The sequence below is a fragment of the Sabethes cyaneus genome, chromosome 2 (genome assembly GCF_943734655.1).
Source record: "Sabethes cyaneus chromosome 2, idSabCyanKW18_F2, whole genome shotgun sequence".
NCBI lineage: Eukaryota > Metazoa > Arthropoda > Insecta > Diptera > Culicidae > Sabethes > Sabethes cyaneus.
This window is the reverse complement of record NC_071354.1, coordinates 110,979,381-111,002,132: the sequence shown is the minus strand read 5'-3', so window position 1 is coordinate 111,002,132 and position 22,752 is coordinate 110,979,381. Positions and strand designations below refer to the sequence as shown.

Genomic DNA, 22,752 nt, shown 5'->3' with positions numbered 1-22,752 from the left:
GGTCGAAAAACACGAAATTGATGTATGTATGTATGTATGTAACGTTTGACTTTAGTCGCCTGTTTCTCGACGATGGCTGAGCCGTTCGTTCGCTATTTCACTAATTGCGGAGATTCCACCTTTTTAGGCTCCCACGCAAAAAATTATTAGCGTGGTTATTTGTTACGTGTCCCACACATGTTTGCATTTGAGAAATTTGAACCATCAGTTTTTCTTTATTGCCTCCCCACTGCACCCCTCCTTACTTGACAAGCACATTTTCAATGTATTTGGTAAGTCCACGATAATTATTATTAAAATATGAATTTGCGTAAGACTCGTATAGTTGCTGCAAAGCACAATATTTGAAAAGTGTTAAAGGGTAACTTCGATATAACATACCTTCGTTATTACGTACCCTCGATACAACGTCACTCGATATAACATACAATCTACCTCGATATAACGTACAGCTTTTCAAGTGTTGCAAATCTCTTCAGAAATTGTATTTAAAGTCTCACTAGTGCCTCAGTAAAGATTCCTGAGTTCCAATTCCAATGAGGGCATTTCACAGCACAGCATAGTGGTCCAAATAGCGGAATACGTGATCATGTGATATTGCGCCGAAACGTTAAGTTTTTCGCATATAGTGTGTTTAGGAACATTTCTTGATATAACAAACCCCTTCTTGTGAGAGAAATCTTTGGGCGATTAATTCCCTTAAAAGTGAGATACGAAATTTATTTTCTCGCATATTCGAGATACAGGTTTAGTAGTTTCGGCAAAGTTGTAGTAAATATCTTACTCAAAAGTACAACAAAAAACCTTTAAAAGCAAGTGTCAATTGTTTCTATCTGTATCCTCAAAAGTTATAGTTGTTTTAAAAATCCATCTCTCCATCGCTTATCAATTTGTATAAGCCTGGCCATTACAAATATTTTTTAAAGTTTTTGTCCTTCCGATGTTAGACAACTGAAGGGGGGCGAAAAAAAAACAAAGAGATTTTTTTAATCCCGCAAAAAACCATTAAGATTTTTAAGAATTTTTGCTTAAAATTTAATCGTGAAACTCGAATTTATTCTTGCTTTTGATATATACGTTGTTATTTTCCATGCAAAAACCTTCCAAAATGGAGTCAAAATCGAAAAAAAAATTCTTGCTAGTTTTCGGAAGCTACATTTTTTTTACTTCCATTTTTGTTTCGTGCTAGAAGCGTTAACACTCTATACACTCTTTTATCGAGTTCTAAGTATAGGCTGTAAAACCCACAAATAATTGATTTTATACAAAAAAAATTTGTTCAAGATTAACAAACTTTTTTTTGCTCCTCGATTTTTAGAGCCAATTTTGAAGGGCGGGGTGACAAAAACTTTAAAAATAATTTGCAATGGTCTTATCAGATTTCAATTATTTTAGTACCAAACGAGATGCCTTTCGCTTTGAACATATCTGCTAAATTTGAAAACTTTACTGATATGAATCAAATAGAATCACGGTGGGAGCAAGCCTCTAAAACGCGATCATTTGGTATAAATTTCCAGATGTGTCTTTGGAGAAGATTATTAAAAAAATATAGCGTAACTTTTTATACTATTAGAGTGACCGCAAATCCTATTAATAGGATGATACTACTGTGAACAAAATCCTGCGGAAACATGAACGGAAAAGACACCGACAGAATGCAACAACTCTTCAACCAGACAGCGATGAGAAAGTTAGGATCAGCCTACCGTTTTATCCAGTTATTACAAACTCGATCAAAAACATCCTTCATCAACATGGATTTGCGACAGCCTTCAAAAGCAGCTGCACTCTACGGGAAATGTTGTGCAACCTCAAAGACAAAATCCCGCTTGAGGAACAATCTGGAATATATCAAATTCCATGCCAAGATTGCCCCGCTATCTACATTGGACAAACACGTCGCAAATTCAAAATTAGACTGAGGGAACATAGGAAGGCCGTGGAGCACAGTCGATCATGTGACTCTAGTGTAGCAGCGCACAGTGAAGAATTACGGCATAAAATAAATTGGGAGAGTGCGAAATTAATCAAAACCATCAAAAAGGTTTCACTGCAAAATGCATGGGAATCAATGTGTATCGTCATGTGTATCGTCACTTTTCTTCATTTGGGTCAATTCTTAGAAGATTTACCGATCGATTGGTGTAAGAATATTGAAAATCTATCGGGAAACCGCTGAGCTATTAGCGCTCAAAACCTTTCATTTTTCGTGACGCTACACAAAACCTCTTATGAATGGAGATGATCCACCAATAATTTCCCCTCTCTTTGGATTGGCAAAAAAAAGTGAGATCAAGTTAACAATTTCTCCCGCTCTTCGACGTGGATACAACCAGATAAACAATACGTAATCAGTTGAACATCGGCATCGTCCTGATGATAGGCTTAGAATGCCTGAAACCGGTCGACGCGTAGGTAAAAATAATTTTTTTAATATTGTTTTTATCCTTAAATGTTGTAAGAGTGATACGTGTTTGTGTCTTGTCCACCAATTATATTATTAGGGTGATACTAATTTTTGTTATTTTTTTAAATGCGTCCAGTGTCGTATAGTGCGTATAGTGTCATCACAAAAGTTATAGAACACAGCAAAATAAGCAACTTTGATACACATAGTAACTATCTATCTCTTACTGGCTGTAAAATGTTACCATTTGTTTAATAATGCAGCAAAAATTGAAAAATCGAGATACCGTAAAACGGCTACATCACAATTTAGATATTTTAGATAAGTCGAAGAAAAAAATTCAGCCAAATTGATCCTATACCTAGATACTAAGATACACGCACCGCCGCTGAAAAAAAAAACATGGCTTCGAGGAAAGCGCGTTTAAATTATTGTACAGCGATACACTTCCCTATATGTGACCCCACAGTTTTTGCTGTAAAATTTCAACGAGACCACGTATCGAAAAATCCTTTGGGCTCAATATTTCTGAAGGTAAAAGTATCCTGAAAATGCATAAATATCAATTCTGCTCAAGAACTTTGCACTCGATTTTGCTTTCGAATATTTTACGAATTTATTCAATGTATTAAATACACATGCATATTGATGATAACTCGCAAAGTGCTATCAAAAAGTTAAATTATGTTTTGAAGATGTATTGAATTCTATCTCAAATGACAAATAAGATGGTATAACAAAGGTTTCTTTCACCAACAAGTGGATTGAATCGGGTTTCTATCGATAGTCATAGGACTAAGCTATTAAATAACACTAGCAGATTTAAAATTTTTTGAAACGATGGTTCTACAATTGATGAAGGGACGGCAAGGGAAAGTAATGAATAAGGATTTCAAAAAATATTACCGCACTTCAAGGTCAAAAGACTAAAAAAAAAATCAGAGGGGTTGTGTACAAGACACGACCGCATATATAGGTGACGCAGGACTACGTAAGTCTCTTTGTAGTGAGAGTAGCATATATTCATGCTTCTAATCATTCGATTCTTCATTTATACATGCTATATGCAACATATATACATATGCTACATGCGTTGTATGTAACATTTATCAAAGTAGTAACATTGCATACGTTCAATTCTCAAAAGATTGTACATTTGAAAACAATTTAACAAAATCAAGAGTACAAACTGTTGCTTTCCTGCTACCTTACTGAAATTAAAGATTGTTTTTATTACCCATGGTTCCCCACGTTGAAGGGATTTTACCAATTCAATCCTATTTTTTCAACAGAACATCTTTTCACTACATTTCTAATGGAACGGCAAGCATGCGTATTAATACAAAGTCGTATTATAACCGAACACTACAGCTGTAGCACATTTTTCCAACTCAGACATCAAATTCGCCGAGGTTTAATCGTCACGCACTACGCAGTAAAGAATTTGCGATCTGCTGGGACAACGAACTTGTGTCATTTTTTCTGGCACACTTCCCTAACACAGACATCAGATTGGACTAGGTTTAATCGCGTTCGTAAGAAATCTGTTGGCACGAGGGGGCTTTGTCACTCTCTCTGGCGTACTTCCCAAGCAAGGACATCAAAATGGTCTAGGTTTAACCGCGGTGTTAAGAAATCTTGTTGAAATGAGGAAACTTTATCACTTGTTTTGGCTTACTTCCCAAGCACAGATATCAAATTGGTATAAGTTTAGATCATCGTAAAGAATCTTCCAACCAATCACAAAGCGAGAATTCTGGTAAAATATAGGTTCATTATTTTCAAGTTTTCAATAGTTCAACATCAAGAATCCACACTTTTCTTCATTTGGGTCAATTCTTAGAAGATTTACCGATCGATTGGTGTAAGAATATTGAAAATCTATCGGGAAACCGCTGAGCTATTAGCGCTCAAAACCTTTCATTTTTCGTGACGCTCGCATTTTTCGATTTTTTGGAATGACACCCTATCTCAAAACTTGCCGTAAGACGTAGTCCTACGTCAAAATAAATAAATAAAAACCTTTATTGTGGTGTTGAAACATGATACTGATGCACACTCTAGTAAAGATGCGATGAACTGTTATAAATATGATTACAAATTACAACCTTGTGGTAACCGAATATATATACAGTTGGATTACGAATTTGGCAATAAATGCGTGTCTCCTATGGTGCCAAAATCGAACCCCTTTTTTGATATGAAAAAATTGAATGTAAAGACGTTAGAAATTGACTAATGTCGAATTTGTTTATTCAATCCGGGTTGAAACTGGATGAATTTTATCTGTCAGATAGGAGCAAACGAACACAAAAAGCTCATCCAGTTCCAATCCGGATTGAATAAACAAATTCGACATAAATGTTATTAATGCTTGCAACCTTTTTATGTTCACAAAATCCGCCAAGAGCTATCCGTGCGGTGCAAGTAAGTTTTTAGCGACCTGCGGTACTATAAGACGAAGTCCTACGGCAGTAAAAATATTAATGTTCGAAACATTCTTTAACCGCAGAGTTTCTTTCATGAACACAGTTAGGGCGATATTTTTTCGTCATTTAAGATATATACGCGGAAACTGACTGATATTTAAGAATATTTTTGGAAGTAAAATATTTTGTGTTGCCAAAAACGGATACTTTTATTGCCAAAATCGAGACATGCCAAAATCGAACCATGTCAAAACCAAACCATGCCAAATTCGAAATCCCACTGTAGTACAAATCTCCACTGTACGCGTAAAATAAGTTGTTTAAAAAAACTCAAAAACATCACAATGCGTGGTGCGACACATACCCAATATTACGTCTCTCAAAGCATTAATCTCTAGATTCGCATACTTTAAGTATGCACGAGTGAGAAAAGTTTTACAATAATAGCTGAGCAAGACTTGGAAAAAATCTGTCAGTAAACTGGTGTGAAACATCTGTCTGTAAACCGACGAATACAGTGAATTTCTGAGTATATTTAACAGACAGGTGAATTACGACTGTAAAATTTAACAAACAGTTAAATTAAGACGCGTCGATTTCTATCCTAAATGATAAATTTGTTGGTATAACAAAAGTTCCTTTTACTATTAGGTGGATTAAATCTAGTTTTTTGCTTGCTGATTACGTATATCTTTATACGTATTTCTTTATATGACACATCGCCGTCACCAAAAATATAATTTCAGTGCATACACAAACAGCAAGCAAACAGCAGCAACAGCAATACACGGGACGCCTTCCAGATATGGCAATATTCCCTACTAAAATAAAAGATCTCATTAATATTTGGCTGAAAAAGTGAAATGTTCTGAGGGCATAACAAAAGTTTTCTTTCGTAGTTACATAGATTAAATGAAGTTTTTCACCACATTCAGGTCACGTGGGCGCTCTACAGCGCGGGACCTGAAAGAGATTACCCGATTTGCACATCTTTATAAATCGTTATTATCTCTATAAACGATTTTGCGATTTTAAATATTTCAGGACATGTAATAAAATGTTAGTCTCAATTTACAGCAATTCCCATTATGTACGTTCTTGTGATTTGTTTATTAAACATAAATAACATCTCGAAAACAGAGAGCAGAAAACCAGACCACGCAATGATGCAGCCAATCAATAACAACTAAATTTCGTTTTAATTAACATGTTCTCTTTGTAAAATATTGTACATTGTAGGAGATTTTACGAAAGCAAATAACGACATTATTCACTTCCGTCACATACGCGCCGCAAAGCAACAATGAATTCGATGCTGCCTGCCTGCAAGAGACACACGTTAGTGAACAAGGTATCAGAGCCATGTTTCTTTCTCCCTGATTATGTGTTTTCTTCTACTGGCTATTTTCATTCATTCTTTCATGCCGCTAAGTTTAACCATCTCTACATAGAGCCGAATGCTTATTACCTTCCCCACAAGCGATACATAATCAAACCGAGCATGTATTGGTTGCGAACCGCCCATCGCTGTAGGAACACCTACTTTTTCTTGTAGTTTATGCTTTGAGGGGAAGTTTCTTGCAGTTGGATTCGGCTTGGCTGGCAAACCACATGATTTAGGAAATTTACTCATCGGGAAAGAAGTCAGCTATCGGGTTATGACGAGGAAAGAGTTTTTTCCGCTTTGGTTTCGCTTCCGCCCTTCAACTCCAGTTCGTGAGAAGCCTATATCATAGTCCCGTTTTGCTACCGCGAAGTGTGACCGGGTTTTGTTGGTGTGAGAGAGAGCCGATTGTTTTTATTTGTCTTTGCTTCCTTCTCACATTTATTTGTGCAGCTTGTGAGTATGTTTTAATTCAGGTTTTGCATCATAGCGTGTTGGAAAGCGCTCGGAGCCTACGGAAAACTCAGCACCGTATGGAATTTAGAATCCGTCGCGTGCGGTGCATCTCGCAATAGTCCAATTGTAGTACAAAGCGACCACTCACGAGAGAATTTCGACCACTAACGTCAACTGCGGAACGGATCCAGTTCGATGTGTGCACTTGTTTGTTAACGCGTTCGCGCCGCGTGTACTGTGATGAATTATTTTATATACGTGCGGTCATGAACATGATTATGATGACATTTAAATTTCAGTTTTATCGTAATATCACAACTGTTCGGATGTTTCGAACGCCTTTTCCGCGACTCTGTGGCTTAGAATGAAAAGTGAGGCGTCTTTCCAACAATTGTTTTCGAGACTTGTGCTTTCGTAGTGATGTTTACAGGATACACAATGTTGCTGTTCATGCGGTGTTAATTTACTAAGCAGTGATACAACGAATACAGAAGCATACTGCAAGATATCTTTATGGTTTCAAAAGGTTTTCCGTCGGCGCTTGTATTTGTGTGGTGAAACAGGTGAATTTCTGGAAAACAAAGTGTGGTTACTATCAAAAAGAGTAAAAAACAAATATATAGAAATTCCTGCATAATAGTGAAGCCGCCTAATTTTCCGACTAATACTGGTCTAGTAGTTATAGTAGTTATTGACTACTAGTTACAATAAATAAAACAAACAATGAATTTAGATTCGCTGCCACGGCCCGAAACAATTCACGTCACAGCTCCTGGAGCTACAACTCGTCCATCGCAAACTATGCCGCAAAGATCGCCATTTGCCATCCAGGAATTGCTCGGATTGAGTGATAATTCTCGACCTAGTGGCGTTGTGTCTGCTGTTACGCCAACACTTTATTCCAGCGTAGGACAATCACCGTTCTCAGCAGATCCCCATCAAATGCAGATGGCTGCTTCGCGGATGGCCTATTTTAATGCCCATGCAGCCGTCGCAGCTGCCTTCTTGCCGCACAATATGGCTGCTAGTGCTGCAGGAGGTCCGCTGCAACTGCATCCTCAAAGTACGGCTGGTGAGTATTCAAAGTTGAATTGATGAGCCTGTAATTTTCATGAGATCACTAAGCTTATAGGTGTGTTATTAAGTTTATAAATTTTAGTTCTGCATAAATGCATAGTCTCTCGTAGTTATCCATACATTAATTGTAATAAATGGACACCATTTTATTTACACTACGTGTTAATAACTATTAAATGATCGCCGCTCTACAATTAATTTTCAGCAAGGTCATTGTTTAGTAAACGCACTAGTCATTATACAAGTGTGTGCATTATTTCACTTCTATATGTCCACAAACATGATCTGGTTTATATCAAAAATATTATGTTTCATTTTTGGTAATACATTCTTCGAGAAGAAATAAACTTATAAGTCACGTAGCGTCGAATGGCATGATAATACCAAAATTTGAGCTAGCGTGGCCGCTTGCAAAACAAACAACAGATTTGGTACTGACAGCATAATCTTAACAATTAATGTCATGATCCAACAATTCGGATACGAAAAATAAAAAAAAATATTCATTCGCATGCATTGTATAAAACAGGGCTTTTTTTTAGGACATACATGTCAAATAGCATATAATATATTTTGTATTTGTATTTGTATATCCACTCTTATTGTAAATAATGGCCCGTGACAGAATTTCGCACGATATAAATACTCCACACATTTATGTGCATCTGAACATCTGGTACAATACATTAGTAAGAAATAAATTGGCACCAACTTTTCAAAAGGGCCAATCTGCAAAATGTAAGCAAACCGATTAAGGGTTATTTTCTGCTTAACAAGCATAGGGAAAGAAACCTTCATTCGGTTTGTTTACATTTTGCAGATTTACCCTTTGGAAAAGTTGGTGCCGAAATTCTTGATTCAAAGAAAACAAATGACTTGCATCGCGTGCTTAGGATATATAAAAAAAGCGAAAAAAATTACGCTGGTCTTTAATTTTGATCAAGTTGTCCAGAATGATATAAATCAGTATTCGTTTATTGTTGGTTAAATGCATATCATTTATTTTTTGATCGTATTTTGGGGTGCAAAGGTGCGTATTTTGCTTACGTATAAATATTCGGCTCTATTCTACATACCGATCGGAGCCGGATCTGATCAGAAATTGCGCTTCGATCGGAATACATTGTATACTATAACACGCATCGATCGGGACGTTTCAGATCGGAACGAGCCCAATCGCCCCAGGCGATTGTTGTGAGCAATAAGATAGAAGCTAAGCCTATAAGTCGTTAGTAGAATACGGAAGAAATGCGGAGCTAGTGCTTTGATCCTATTGAGAGTTTTATGCTAGTTAACTACCTTAAATCTATTTTATTGGTTAATCGATAACTGAAAAATCGTCTTACTCGGGGGATTCCTGTAGTTTATTTGACTCTAATGTTACTAAGCGGTAGGCAATAATACATTGGTTTACTAATTTTGATAGGCACAGGGAACTGTATGAATGGTTTGCGGATGATCAGTACCGAAGTGCTTATGAATTATTGTAATGGTTTAGTATTAGCACATAGTGAACAAGAAAAGGCCCTTCATGAACACATCGCATAACTATATGTACAACAATTAACCGGCGCTTGTACAAAAACAGTCTGGATTAGTGGATCGCCGCCCGTTCAATTGGCAAATAAAAGTTCCATCAACAACCAATGGGGCTGCGATAAGAATGATGATTCTTTTATTTCAAGCTGTCAAAATAGATAAAAAACTAAAGTCCCCTAAAGTGAACTAAAAAATCAGAGGGGTTGTGTACAAGACACGACCGCATATATAGGTGACGCAGGACTACGTAAGTCTCTTTGTAGTGAGAGTAGCATATATTCATGCTTCTAATCATTCGATTCTTCATTTATACATGCTATATGCAACATATATACATATGCTACATGCGTTGTATGTAACATTTATCAAAGTAGTAACATTGCATACGTTCAATTCTCAAAAGATTGTACATTTGAAAACAATTTAACAAAATCAAGAGCACAAACTGTTGCTTTCCTGCTACCTTACTGAAATTAAAGATTGTTTTTATTACCCATGGTTCCCCACGTTGAAGGGATTTTACCAATTTTGCCCTATTTTATCAACAGAATATCTTTTCACTACATTTCTAATGGAACGGCAAGCATGCGTATTAATACAAAGTCGTATTATAACCGAACACTACAGCTGTAGCACATTTTTCCAACTCAGACATCAAATTCGCCGAGGTTTAATCGTCACGCACTACGCAGTAAAGAATTTGCGATCTGCTGGGACAACGAACTTGTGTCATTTTTTCTGGCACACTTCCCTAACACAGACATCAGATTGGACTAGGTTTAATCGCGTTCGTAAGAAATCTGTTGGCACGAGGGGGCTTTGTCACTCTCTCTGGCGTACTTCCCAAGCAAGGACATCAAAATGGTCTAGGTTTAACCGCGGTGTTAAGAAATCTTGTTGAAATGAGGAAACTTTGTCACTTGTTTTGGCTTACTTCCCAAGCACAGATATCAAATTGGTATAAGTTTAGATCATCGTAAAGAATCTTCCAACCAATCACAAAGCGAGAATTCTGGTAAAACATAGGTTCATTAGTTTCAAGTTTTCAATAGTTCAACATCAAGAATCCATACTTTTCTTCATTTGGGTCAATTCTTAGAAGATTTACCGATCGATTGGTGTAAGAATATTGAAAATCTATCGGAAAACCGCTGAGCTATTAGCGCTCAAAACCTTTCATTTTTCGTGACGCTCGCATTTTTCGATTTTTTGGAATGACACCCTATCTCAAAACTTGCCGTAAGACGTAGTCCTACTCATTACTCATTAATACTGTCACAGCCACAATAAAGGGTTCCTGGAAATAATTTAAATTATTTCTTAACATAGAAATATTTCAAACTATTTTCTTGTCAGTATTGACATTTGTAAAATATCCCAGATATATCACAAAAATCAAATCGGCCAGGCCAACTGTGAGGTATTGCCGCAAAGACGATTCTGTGAAATGAATCTTGTGTGAATAATTTATTCATACTTAAATACATTTCTGAATCAACAGGGGAGGAAGAAACGGGGACGTCTCGTACCAGCCGTTTCTGTTCAATTGTTATTGTTTAGTTTTAATGCTCGTTGGGAGTATTCAACTAGCAAAGATTAAATAATACTCCGGACCCTCGGGGATGAACTTATGGCATTTCGACCATAAGCCAGGCTGCAATAGGCCAAGGTTATAGCGCCTTATTTCGCTCTCTGAAAATAGATAAGACGCACCAGCTACCGTAGTGTTAGAATAGAAAAAGATATAAAAATAGCAAAATAATTGATCAATAAACCAGCGTAAACGAAAAAATGATGAGAGCTCATTCATACTAAAGCTTAATTAATAAAATATGCATATGCAATATGCAGTTGCATGCATATGCAACTGATTATTAATATGCTGACATAATAATTTAATAATTATTCAAAATTGATACAAAACCAAATTAGCGAAAGAAAAAAGTAAAATAAATTAATTTAACACCAATTTTCAATAAATCAGATTAAAGAATTGTAAAATCCACTATTCTACATTTAGCATAGAGAAAATCATAGTTATGATAAATAATTAAAATACGAAACGATCTCACCGCCATGCATTTGCAAAATGTTCTCTTGCCCGTTCCATCAGCACAGTGAGGTTTGTGAATTTGCTGTCATCCTGCTGTCAGGTTGGAAGGAACACGAGTTATATAGCAGGGAAGAATCTTCGACTCCGTGGTTGTCGGCGTTCGTCGCCGCCAGGAGCTCCGGGTTCGGCAGAGTTTGATTTTCCTTAAGTCGTAATTTTCAAGGTCAACCCCAAAACTAACAGCAAGCTCTCACCGCTTCAGCATGAGTATTACAGCGATCATCCACTGACAGTACATCCTGTATCCATTGCGGTACCTTCAATCCGGTAAAACAATCCGTCAACCAGTATTAACAGTCCGAACAATTCCTTCGGAAAACCGCACGAAAAAATTGAAAGCGAAAACTTTTTCATATTTTTCGATGGAATCCTCTGTCAAAATACTCGTCTTCGAAGTAAAAACTCCATGTGCCAATTTTCTGGAAGTCAAGCGCAGCTCATTCAGAGAATCCGGTTGACCTCGTATCACATCCTTTTTTATTGAAGCTGATTGAGATCTCTTCCATTTCATTCAAGCGTAAAATATCAAACATCCTGAATAATTCGATTCACTTTCCGCCCTGCCAACTTCCAAAACATAAATGGCAACAATCTCTTCAAACGGAAGGCGTCTTGAACAAGCTACTGCAAGTAGCAACTCTTCTTTAAGCATTTTTCCAATCGTAATACAATTTTTTTATCACTGATAATAACGTATTTTGAGTAAAATATTCTCCTGCAAAAAACAAGAAAAATATCGAACGCGAAAATATTTGACGTCCACTCGCGACCACGACTTGCTTCGATCTCCTTGCCGTAAGACGTAGTCCTACGTCAAAAAAACTGATTTAATCCACCTAGTGGTGAAAGGAACCTTTGTCATACGGTCTTACTTGCTATTTGAGATAGAAATCGACACGTCTTCGGAAAATAATCCATCTATTGGTTAAGATTGCGTTGTGCGTTGGTTTACATAAAATTTTTGGAAACTGAATAAGTTTACAAATTGTGAACAAAATAGAATCACCGTAAAACGGTGTAGGTTTCAAGCCATATTGTTATATAGTTTCAAATCGTTGTTTAACTAACTTGACATCGAATGGCTTGTTTCTACTAAGATTCGAACCCACGACCATTCGCTTGTCAAAGCAGACTCGATAACCTTGCGGCTATGGAGCCTTCCTTACACAAGTGTTAGTGACCGACTATATAGTCAAACGTATGCCTATGGAAACGCTCTATGAACACAATGACACACTCTTAAATGATTCTACCTGTAAATAGCTCGGATTTAGTTAAAGCTAGGTTGAAACTACTCAAAATGCCCTTAAAGTGTACAAACTCAAACTTTGGGTAAAAATTTCAACCAATTTTGGCTACTTGTTACCGATAATTGAATTATTCTCTATGACAAATAACGCACCTTCAAGTTAATACTACCAATTTTTGGGTTGAAAAACTACTCAAAATCTGAGTTTGTACACTTTAAGGGCATTTTGAGTAGTTTTAACCTAGCTTCAATTAAATCCGACCAATTTACAGGTAGAATCCTTTAGGAGTGCAAGTTAGTAAAACTTCTTGCCGTCAGAAGTCACTTCACTGACACTTAAATTTACGAAGAGTGGATTATCTATGTTCCAAGGCAGCGTTTCCTAAATGGGGATTCGCCAAAAAATTTGTTCGCTGCAGAATAGTGTAGGAAATTTCGCCAAGCGGTTCGCGAACCAAAAAAGGTTGGAAACCGCTGTTTTAGGTAATTTAAGGTTTAATTCAAAACCAGGGATGGTTCGATCACTTTGACTCAATTTCGATTCATTTGACAGTACTGTCTCAGCCTAGCAAAATTTGACAAAATTACGTAATGAACATGTGTAGAACTAGTTATTATCTACAATTTTGCTGAAAGAAGTTTTGCTATATCTTGTGTAGATATGGTGCTACAATGCTAGTAACTCATTAGTGACTAAGTGAACGTTCATTTAATCACTAAAGAGTTACGAGTATTGTAGTACCATAACTCAAAAGATCAAGTAACACTTTATTCAACAAAATTGTATATAATAACTGGTTCTACAAATGTCCCATATATGTATAACTTTGACAATTTAGGTTCTGCTGAGATGGTACTGGCAAATGAGTAAAAAAAATTGAGTCTAAGTGATCGAGCCATCTCTGTTCAGATTTATAGAAATGAATACTTAATAAATACTAAATGTTTTGTATATCACAATTGAGTTGTTTTGTGGTCCGACATTTCGTTTAAAAATTATAAGCAAAAATGTAAGAACTGCGTGACACAATTTCCTCTTGACCATATTACCGATTTCAACGATCTGTCAAGCGAAAGCTCTCGCTATCATAAAATTATTTAGGAAGATTTACTGAAAAGAAACAAGTAGTTTAAAAGTTATGCCTAAACCCCCTGTTTTGACTGGGTAAAATGATCGCCGGTTTCTCTGAGCTATCCTAATCGATTTATGCGTTATTAGTCTCATTTCAAAGGATATAGCCTCATAGATCATTATTGAATAGATCATAGATCATTATTTGTCATTTTGACTTTAATTTGAAAGTTATAAATAATCATGTGGAACACATTAAAATGAACAATTTATAATAACTTAAACCATGATAATTTACATGATTTCAGTTATTAGTTATCTATGAAACGAGAGGTTTTAACACTACAATTATTAATATTTTTTGAAACGATGGTTTTTACAATTGATGGAGGGACGGTAGGGGAAAGTAATGAAAATTTTTTGGGAAAGAGTGGAAAGGACTTTTGTCCAATGTTGGAAGGTGCATGGGTCGAACCAAGCTATAATCAGGGATTATAACCGGATTTGAACCCACAACACCTGCCAGGGCGTGTGGTTCGTTGGTACCCGTGTACCTTTGAACCATAGAGGCGCTGTACAAAAGAAGTCTCTGTACAAAAGAAGAAAACCCGCTTGTCAATGTAGCGACGTATCTGGTTTTGGGTTATTTTTCGACACACAGATTGTGCCTCTTCCTCCGTCAACTGTAGAAACCACCGACCGAGAAGTTTTAATCTAACTTGTTTTTACTTTCAGGACGACGACACTATGCAGGCCCTTACGACTACAATTATACAGGGTGTTTGGTAGTTTAGAGTAAATATTTCAGGGGGTGGTAGAAGACCACATTTGACGAAAAAATCCTGCTACGCACATGGTCAAATCTCAATCGTTACAGAGATATGAAACATTCTTAGTTTTCGGTACTGTTTTCCTTGAATTAGCTCTACTACAAAAACTAAGCTAGCCAGCTTGATTTTCTTGTTTTTATTCGAAAGCTGAGAAAATTGTACACTGAAAATTGCCCTTAAACCTCCTACTTCAAGAAATTTAGAAACCGTTCAAAAGCAAAAGGCTTTGAAATAAGTGTTTCTTAAGGAATTTTCATTAAATTTCTCTAAAAAAGGCATTAAAGGTTGATTGTTTTTATTTACTAATTTGAAGCTCTACAATTCGTTCTTTGACGTGAAACGCCTATCTCTTTTAGTTTCATTTCAATTTAATTTTAAACGCAACGTATTGATAGTTAAATCTGAAAACTGCACGAATTCATACATCACGCATAGCATACTAGATCACGGCATGCGACGGACCAGGAAGGACACGTATGGATTGATTGTTATTGATTTAAAATAACAGAAGTTATTCCAGAGTTCCTTGGGGGACCGTTTCATCGCTTTTTTAGATAAAGTTACCAAACATATAAAATTTGTTTGAAATCTGTTGATTTTTGTAAACATATCATCGACTGTGAACATATCAATTACTTTGTCGCAGTTATGAGCCATGGTGCGCGCCATCCGGATCCGAGAGGATACTATAGTCCCGGAACCGGTTCCCATAAAGGAACATTTCAGCACCAGTAAAGTATGTCGTGTCGCATATCAAAAAATATCAGCACTCGACAAAATAGCGATTGGCAATCATCTCATGTCTCTCAGAGGCCATATGACCGGCCTCTTCATTTTCAGTAGAATAACGAAAAGAGAATAGAAATCCGCTGAGCAACGACCGCATCACTGGTTACCCCTGAACTGGATGTGCTCAGAACGGTGCATTGAAATTCACGAATGGCAAAAACTGAATCACTTGCGCCTTAGATTATTAAGGAATATATATACGCCACCCTGCGCAGATCTAATCATCAATAAAATGGGTTATGGCGGTGAGAGGGTTTACTAACCTGTCAGAGTATTCGTAAAACGTCTTCATATGACATACGTGTTAAATCGATCGTATGTCACTAATATTTGTGTAATATAAGAAGGCCATACAAAGACTATGGTAGTCTAGTAAACCCTGCCGCCAGTAGATAGAGCTGATGGCATACTTTTTCCTTATGATGAGGAAATCGAAGACTGGCATATCTAGTTGCTTTAAAAATCGATGCTTGCGCGACCATTGCATTATGACCCAGATATACCAAATGGAGTTAAACTGTGTCGTAGTCATAGCAATCCATCGTATTATAGCTCAAATTTGTTGGGAAACTCAAAATCAAAATTTCAAGGTCAACATATATGGTAACAACAAATATGATAAAATATTATGCTTATTGTACACCACCGTGTTCGTTAGAATGTCCTCTATCCGATAAGGTATAACATTGAGCTGTAGGACTCCTTGTGAGAAATCGGCAGGCACTGAAAAAAGTGAGAACTCAGATTTTAACTTGGTTTGCATATTCTTTGCGTTTCGTGCAAAAGTAGCTGTTTATGTTTGCATTATTTCACCAATTTTAGAACGTTTACCTTCCCACTTTGCGATTATTAGATAAGTGTAAGATATGTATGTTCTAAAGCATAGTTAAAATACAATATTTCATGCATTATTTTAAATATATTAGATAAAATAAACGTTTTGGAGAGTGATTCAAACTTCGAACAGCCACGAATAATATAAGGTTTTTCCGGGTTTTCCTTCAAGAAAATGAATTGTCTGCTTTGAAAAGCTGTACCATGTCAACATGGAGTTCGAAAATATTAGCAATTGCCTACAGACGTATGGATTGAAACAAATTATTATGCAAAAAATTTAAATCACACTGTTAGGTGGATTTAAAAAACTGCATTAAAAAATATAATTTCACTCATTTAAGTTGAGTGACACTAAAATTATTAATCTTTATCAAAATAATACAAGTGTTTGATGGCTGAGACTGCAATATTCGAGCTTTGAATGTCGACCATGAAAGTGTTCAAAGTTTGAATCAAAACCGAACTGCAGTTTTTTAGTGTTTTTCAATGTAAAATAACATTTTATCCTCATTTTTTAAATTTTCCCACGAAAATAAATAAATTATCATACAATTAAACCATTTATGGGGGTCGAATAAAGGTGTTCTCGTACATTTTACTTTAAAGAAAGTATCAGCATAGCTTAAGTGTTCGAAGTTTGAATCAGAACGGTATCTTAGGTTTGATATTTCATATGCTCAGATTTAAACAAACAAATTACAAAGATGTTTACCGTTCTGATTCAAACTTAGAACAGTCTCAAACTTCGAACACTTCAGAATAAAATGCTCTTAGTATCGGTAATATGATAAAATATTATGCTTATTGTATACCACCGTGTTCGTTAGAATATCCCCTGTGCGGTGTTATACAACAAGCATAATATTTCAGCATATTAGCAATACTAAGAGCATTTTATTCTAAAGTGTTCTAAGTTTGAGATTGTTTTAAGTTTGAATCAGAACGGCACAAATTTTTTCGGATTTTGTGACTTTACATATTTATACTATTTTACACTTCAGAAATGTTTCGTCACAAAATGCAGACATTTTCATGCATGTAATTTTTGTTCGCCTTTTTTTTACTTTTTTCCGCCATTTATGACAACTTTGACTAAAAATGACAGATTATCTGACACACGCATCTGATTGATGTGATTGATCGGCACCCCTTTGTGTTTGATGACGAGCTTGAGACGTTTTTCAAAAGAATTACACGCGGCACGCACCTGGTCCATGGGCATCTCGTCCCAGATCTTGGAAATGAGCGTTTTAAATTGGTCCATAGTGCTCACTTTATGTTCGCTCTGCTTGGCCAGCATGTACGACCATACATAAAAGTCCAGGGAATTACGATCCGGGGAGCAGGGAGGCCGCAAAGTCTTATCGAGAAAACCAGTCAAATTCTCCCGACACCACGCTTGGACGATATTCGCCATGTCGGCCGGTGCGCAGTCCTGTTGAAAGACGTAATGATCTTTCCCGTAGAGGTCACGAAGTGCCGGGGCCACAACCTTCTCGGTCTTATAGCACGCGGCGTTGATTTTCACGTTTTTCTCGATAAACACCAGTGGAAGCTTCCCACGCTTGGATACGGCCCCCAAACCATCACCGACGCGGCGCTCTGGAACCGCGGGATGTTTATGTGGGGCGGGGGGATGCTGGCCAACGTCGGTGCCCACAACCGATAATTTTGGACATTGTGCAGCTGTTGCAAGATGAAGAGTTTCTTATCAGAAAAGAAGAACTCCTGACCAGCGTGCCGCGAACGTATCAGTTTTGCTCTGTCCAGCCTCTTCTTCGTTGTAGCCTCCGTTACCCTGTGAACCTTGCGTTTCTTGTACGGCTTGCATCCCAGGTCCTTCGCCATGATGGTGTGGGCAGTCCCCATCGACACATCCAGATCAATAGCGGTCTTTCGGTCGAGCGGTCCATTTTTCGACGAACCCGCTCCCTCACCACCTTGATGGCAGCTGGCGTCCTCGCCGAACGCGACCGGCCGTATCTAGCACGGTCCTTGGCCGAGCCCGCATCCCGGTACCGACGGATGGTGTGATAGATGAAATTCCGCTTCACCCCGTGGGATTTCAACCGCCGAAATATGTCGCCGGGTCGCTCACCTCTCGCAAACAACTTTACTACGACGTTGTTAAATAAATATCTTCAAACCTTTAACTCAAAATTATTAAAAAATCTATGTTTACAATATTTATAGTATTGGTACTACAGAAAATAATAAACAAATTAATCAAAATCATTTTGAACTCATAACATCTACCAGATGTATCCTAGTGTTTCCCGTACTTACTAGTATTTCCATACTCTTAAGTAAATGTCTTTCCCATCCTCTTGAAGAAAAGGATTTTTTTTGCAAGATTTAGTCACTGAAATCAGTACGCGTGTTTTGAATACACGATTGAAATTCACAATATTCACTGTCACAGTAAGAAGTTTCACAATGCTTATACATAGATAGCACGAGTTACTAAATCTGTAAAATCGCGATGGCCCGACCGTAACAGTGACCCGACGCTAACTACATTACGCTAATTGTTTGTGCAGTGTTACGATGCTGGTCTAACTAATCGTCGTACAGTAAAGATTTATATAACGCGGTCGGTGGTGATGTACGCCCCTCAGCTGTCTATTAACCAATAAAGTTGATTTTTGGTACATTGTTAGCATGTGGTATAACCTAGTCAAGTACCAAATATCAACTTTATTGATTAATAATAGACAGCTGAGATATCGCGACGGACGTACGGCTCCACCCACCGCGTTGTACAAATCTTTACTGTATGTTCAAATCTCACCTGGGCAGCCCTGTAAAAGTCCTGTATTCTAAGTAGTGTTCGACATCGGAACAAAAATTGAAATCCGGATTCTTGTAATTCCGAATATAAAGACTAATAATCCGGTCCGATTTGGCTCTGTTCAGGTTCCGGAACCGGGACAGAGCCAAATCGGACCGGAATAAAGTTGGAATAACAAAGTTCGTGCCGGACCGGACCGGAACCCGAACTTCAATTTTCGTTCCGATGTCGAACACTAATTCTAAGTTCCGGTTGCAAAGTCTGTCGATAAAGAAGTCTTAGAAAGACGTTTAAACTTAAGGCTTTGCTTTGTATAAAAATTAAACCATAAATTGAAGGAAGACAACTGAAAAAAAATTACTATTTGCTACTTTGGTAAAATATAAAATATTTACTTTTTATTCCATTTGACAAACGCAAAGCAGTTACACGAAATCTTTTGTTATGGGTTTTTGTGCTTGTTTTACCACGCTTTGTTTTGGAGAGTGTTTAACAGCCGCTGCCAAGTATGTCGATAAAGAAGGGTTACGTCTTAGAAAGATGTTAAAGTCCAAAGCTTTGCTTTTATTTTTGATAAAGAAAAACGGTGGAGCTTTTTAATAAATTATTTATTTATTATGTCATTATGTCATTATGACCTGCAGATGACGAGTAGATTAAGGAGGTATGGAAATTGTGGTCTGAAAATTTACCAAAAAGGACCGCTTCAAATTATTTACCCTGTGATAAGGAATAAAATAGAATAAATTTTTTTTACAGCTTCTGAGTTTATTTAACAGACAGTAAAACTATGTTCCGAATATGCGTCGATTTCTATCTCAAGAGATTAATGTGTTGGTATAACAAAGGTTCCTTTCACCATTGGGAGGACACAGTGTGTCAATCTACAATCACGAAAGACGATTCAATGAATATAAATACATATTTTGAAAGTTAATACAGAAGGATTTAGAATTTGGCATCAAATGACCGTTGACTTACCAAAATCGACACCCTTTTTCGATCCGGGAAATTTGATATAGAGTAGGGTGGGGCAAAAATGCGACGTTTGAAGTTGTCATCAATTTTCATGAGACATAAAGAAGCACAACAGCAAAATATATTTTATATTGATGCAATAACTCAATATCTTCACATTCAACTATAAATTCTCTATAAATTGATTAAAAAAATTTTGGAATATAAATATTTTATAAAAGGATTTTTTAATATCTCATATACTACCGCATTTGTTATTCAATGCCTTAATAATACTAAAATATGTTATTTTAGACTCTGAATACAGTCATGTTATTGCTTTGTTATTCAAATAACACAAGTAGTTATTCTTTTAGCCTTGAAGGAGTAAAATTTTAATATTATTTTTTGTTATTTTACCAACTATGTCAGCCAAAACAAGACCAAATTTTGATATGAGTTATTCGATTTCCAATAGCACATTTTGATATTATTTTGCTATTCGCTCCTGCTCGGGAACAAACAAGTTCTCTCTACCAGTATTTTTTGTTTTCTTTGATCATGCAAAGTTTTGCCCAAAATGGCGTCAAACCAAGAAGCATTCCGCGAGTACGTTGTACACTTCTACGAATTCCACAAAGATCTCAGCCAAAAGTATATGGTACAACATATTAAAAGCAAAAATGTTGCGGCTTCGACTATTTACCATATCCTAAGATCCCCAACAACAACTACACGCAAGCAAGGTAATGGAAGACCAGTCAAAGTTATGGACGCAGAAGAACTTCGTTCTCTTTCTCGTGCCTTCAATAGCAAGGATTCCGTGAGCCCACGGGATGCCGCAAAAAAGGTCAACTGTTTCCACTAGTACATCTGCAAAATATTGAAAAGAGTCGGAATAAAGTGCCGAAAGTAGAGAATAGCCCGGAATACATTGAGGAACAGATTTCGACGATGAAATCCCAATGTCGCTGGTGGATAAAAAATTATTCCGGAAAATGCTTTGTTTTGGACGACGAAAGTTACTGCCCTCTTTCGAAGACGCACATTCCCGGAAATGATCGATACTTTTCCATGAATAGTTCTACTGCATTTCCGAACATAAAATACAAATTTAAACATAAGTTTGCACATAAAGTGATGCTGTACATTTCCATTTCCGAGAGAGGTGTTTCGAAGCCATAGTTCAAGCCCTCTGGTTTAGCAATCAATCAATACGTTTACCAGAACAAATGCTTGAAGAAAATTTCGAACTGGTTTCTACAAAAACATCATGCAGATGAACGATACGTGTTTTGGCTGGATATATTATCATCACATTACGTCAAAAAAATACAACCGTTCCTAAATACTCATTCGATTCCATTTGTACGCAAAACCCACTACCCGACAAATTTGCCTCAGTGTGGCCCAATTGAAGATTTCTTCAGGATTTAGAGCTCCTTGGTGGTGAAGAGCCACGAATTGTAAGTAGTTGATTGGTACAATCAAGAGATGCATCCGCAAAGTTGACATGATGGCCGTACAGCGCTCCTGTTCCGACATCAAATGGAAGCTTCGCCGAACAGCCGATTACGGACCGTTTTCAAATGTTCATTAATTTTTTTTCAACAGTGGAGATTGTATTTTTAATGTCAGTGAATCAGATCTTATTCAAGTGTCTTTGTCTTTTTTGACAGCTTGAGAAATAAAATTCCAAAATTTTAGTTATCACCCGTTAGAATTTTTGTGTATGCACATACTCCCGTCATCATTTCTCGTCGTTTAGAACATGTATGCAAAAACTGATTGGTGTTCAAGCTTATAAATTGTTGGGTATGTTGATCATCACAAGTCGTTCAGAATCGATAGAGTTATTATTGTTCCGAATATTTAATTTTTTCGTAACGCTGGCATACATTTTAGATTGTCGCTACCGTAAAACGTAGTCAAAGAAAACATTTCACGCACTTTAATATTCAGTTCACTGTCATGCTTTCGTATATCCCGTGTGAATGTGCGCTTTGAGTTGTTGGTTTAATTGTAATTATTATTATGACTTGGAGATAGAACTTCGAACAATTCCACTCTTATTCAGACCTTAGTACTTTTGTATTTTTATGAAATTTTCAGTCGTAGTATATATACTCAGATTGTTCAGGAACAAGTAATAATAAAATCAAATTTTTGCGGTATCAATATCCAGAAAGCAAATTGAAGTGCTAATGAGCTCTGTTTAAAACAGCTGTGAGCGTACGGTATATCATCCCTTGGTAATGAAAAAACAACAATTCCTTTGCTTACGAATTCATAAGCTATTCTCAGCTCCGCACTTTAAAATACTCCACATCGACCGATGTAGGCACGGAGCTGTGAAATTCGATACGTTTCAAAAGAGTCCTTTGTGTATGGAATTTCCCGTTGTGTTTTCGTATGATTCGCAGTCAACGTAAATGCATTAATTAACTTTACCATTGCTTATTAATACATCATCAGTACAGATAGAATTTCTGTTCATGTCAGGTCAGTCACAATCATCATTAACCATACCACATTCTCAAACGACGGCGATTCAGTAGTTTATGTTTTATGAACCGCTTTGTGCTTAAGAAATTTGCATTGGGGAATTTCACTAACAAAATCGTTCTTAAAAGCGTCCAAAACTGAAAGTCCAACTGAGCACAAAAGGTAAAAAACATCTAAGATTAACCCACTTTTGATCGCTGAAACTATGCTAATATTTTTACACCAAATGAAGTCCTTTGCAGGACCGTTGTGTAATGGTAATGGTTAGTACTCAGGGTTAAACTCAGTCATTCAAATGAAAAATCTATGTTGAA

The 22,752-nt window shown here is 36.8% G+C and overlaps 1 protein-coding gene across 1 annotated transcript in view; it reads left to right on the top strand.

Annotated features, from left to right (window-relative positions):
- Positions 1-7,402: 7,402 nt before the first annotated feature.
- LOC128734502 (visual system homeobox 2-like) overlaps positions 7,403-22,752 on the top strand; it is a 235,965-nt gene continuing 220,615 nt past the window's right edge. Inside the window, exon 1 of the mRNA XM_053828736.1 lies at positions 7,403-7,751. Coding sequence (XP_053684711.1) covers positions 7,403-7,751 — 349 coding nt within the window. The remainder of the gene's footprint in view (positions 7,752-22,752) is intronic.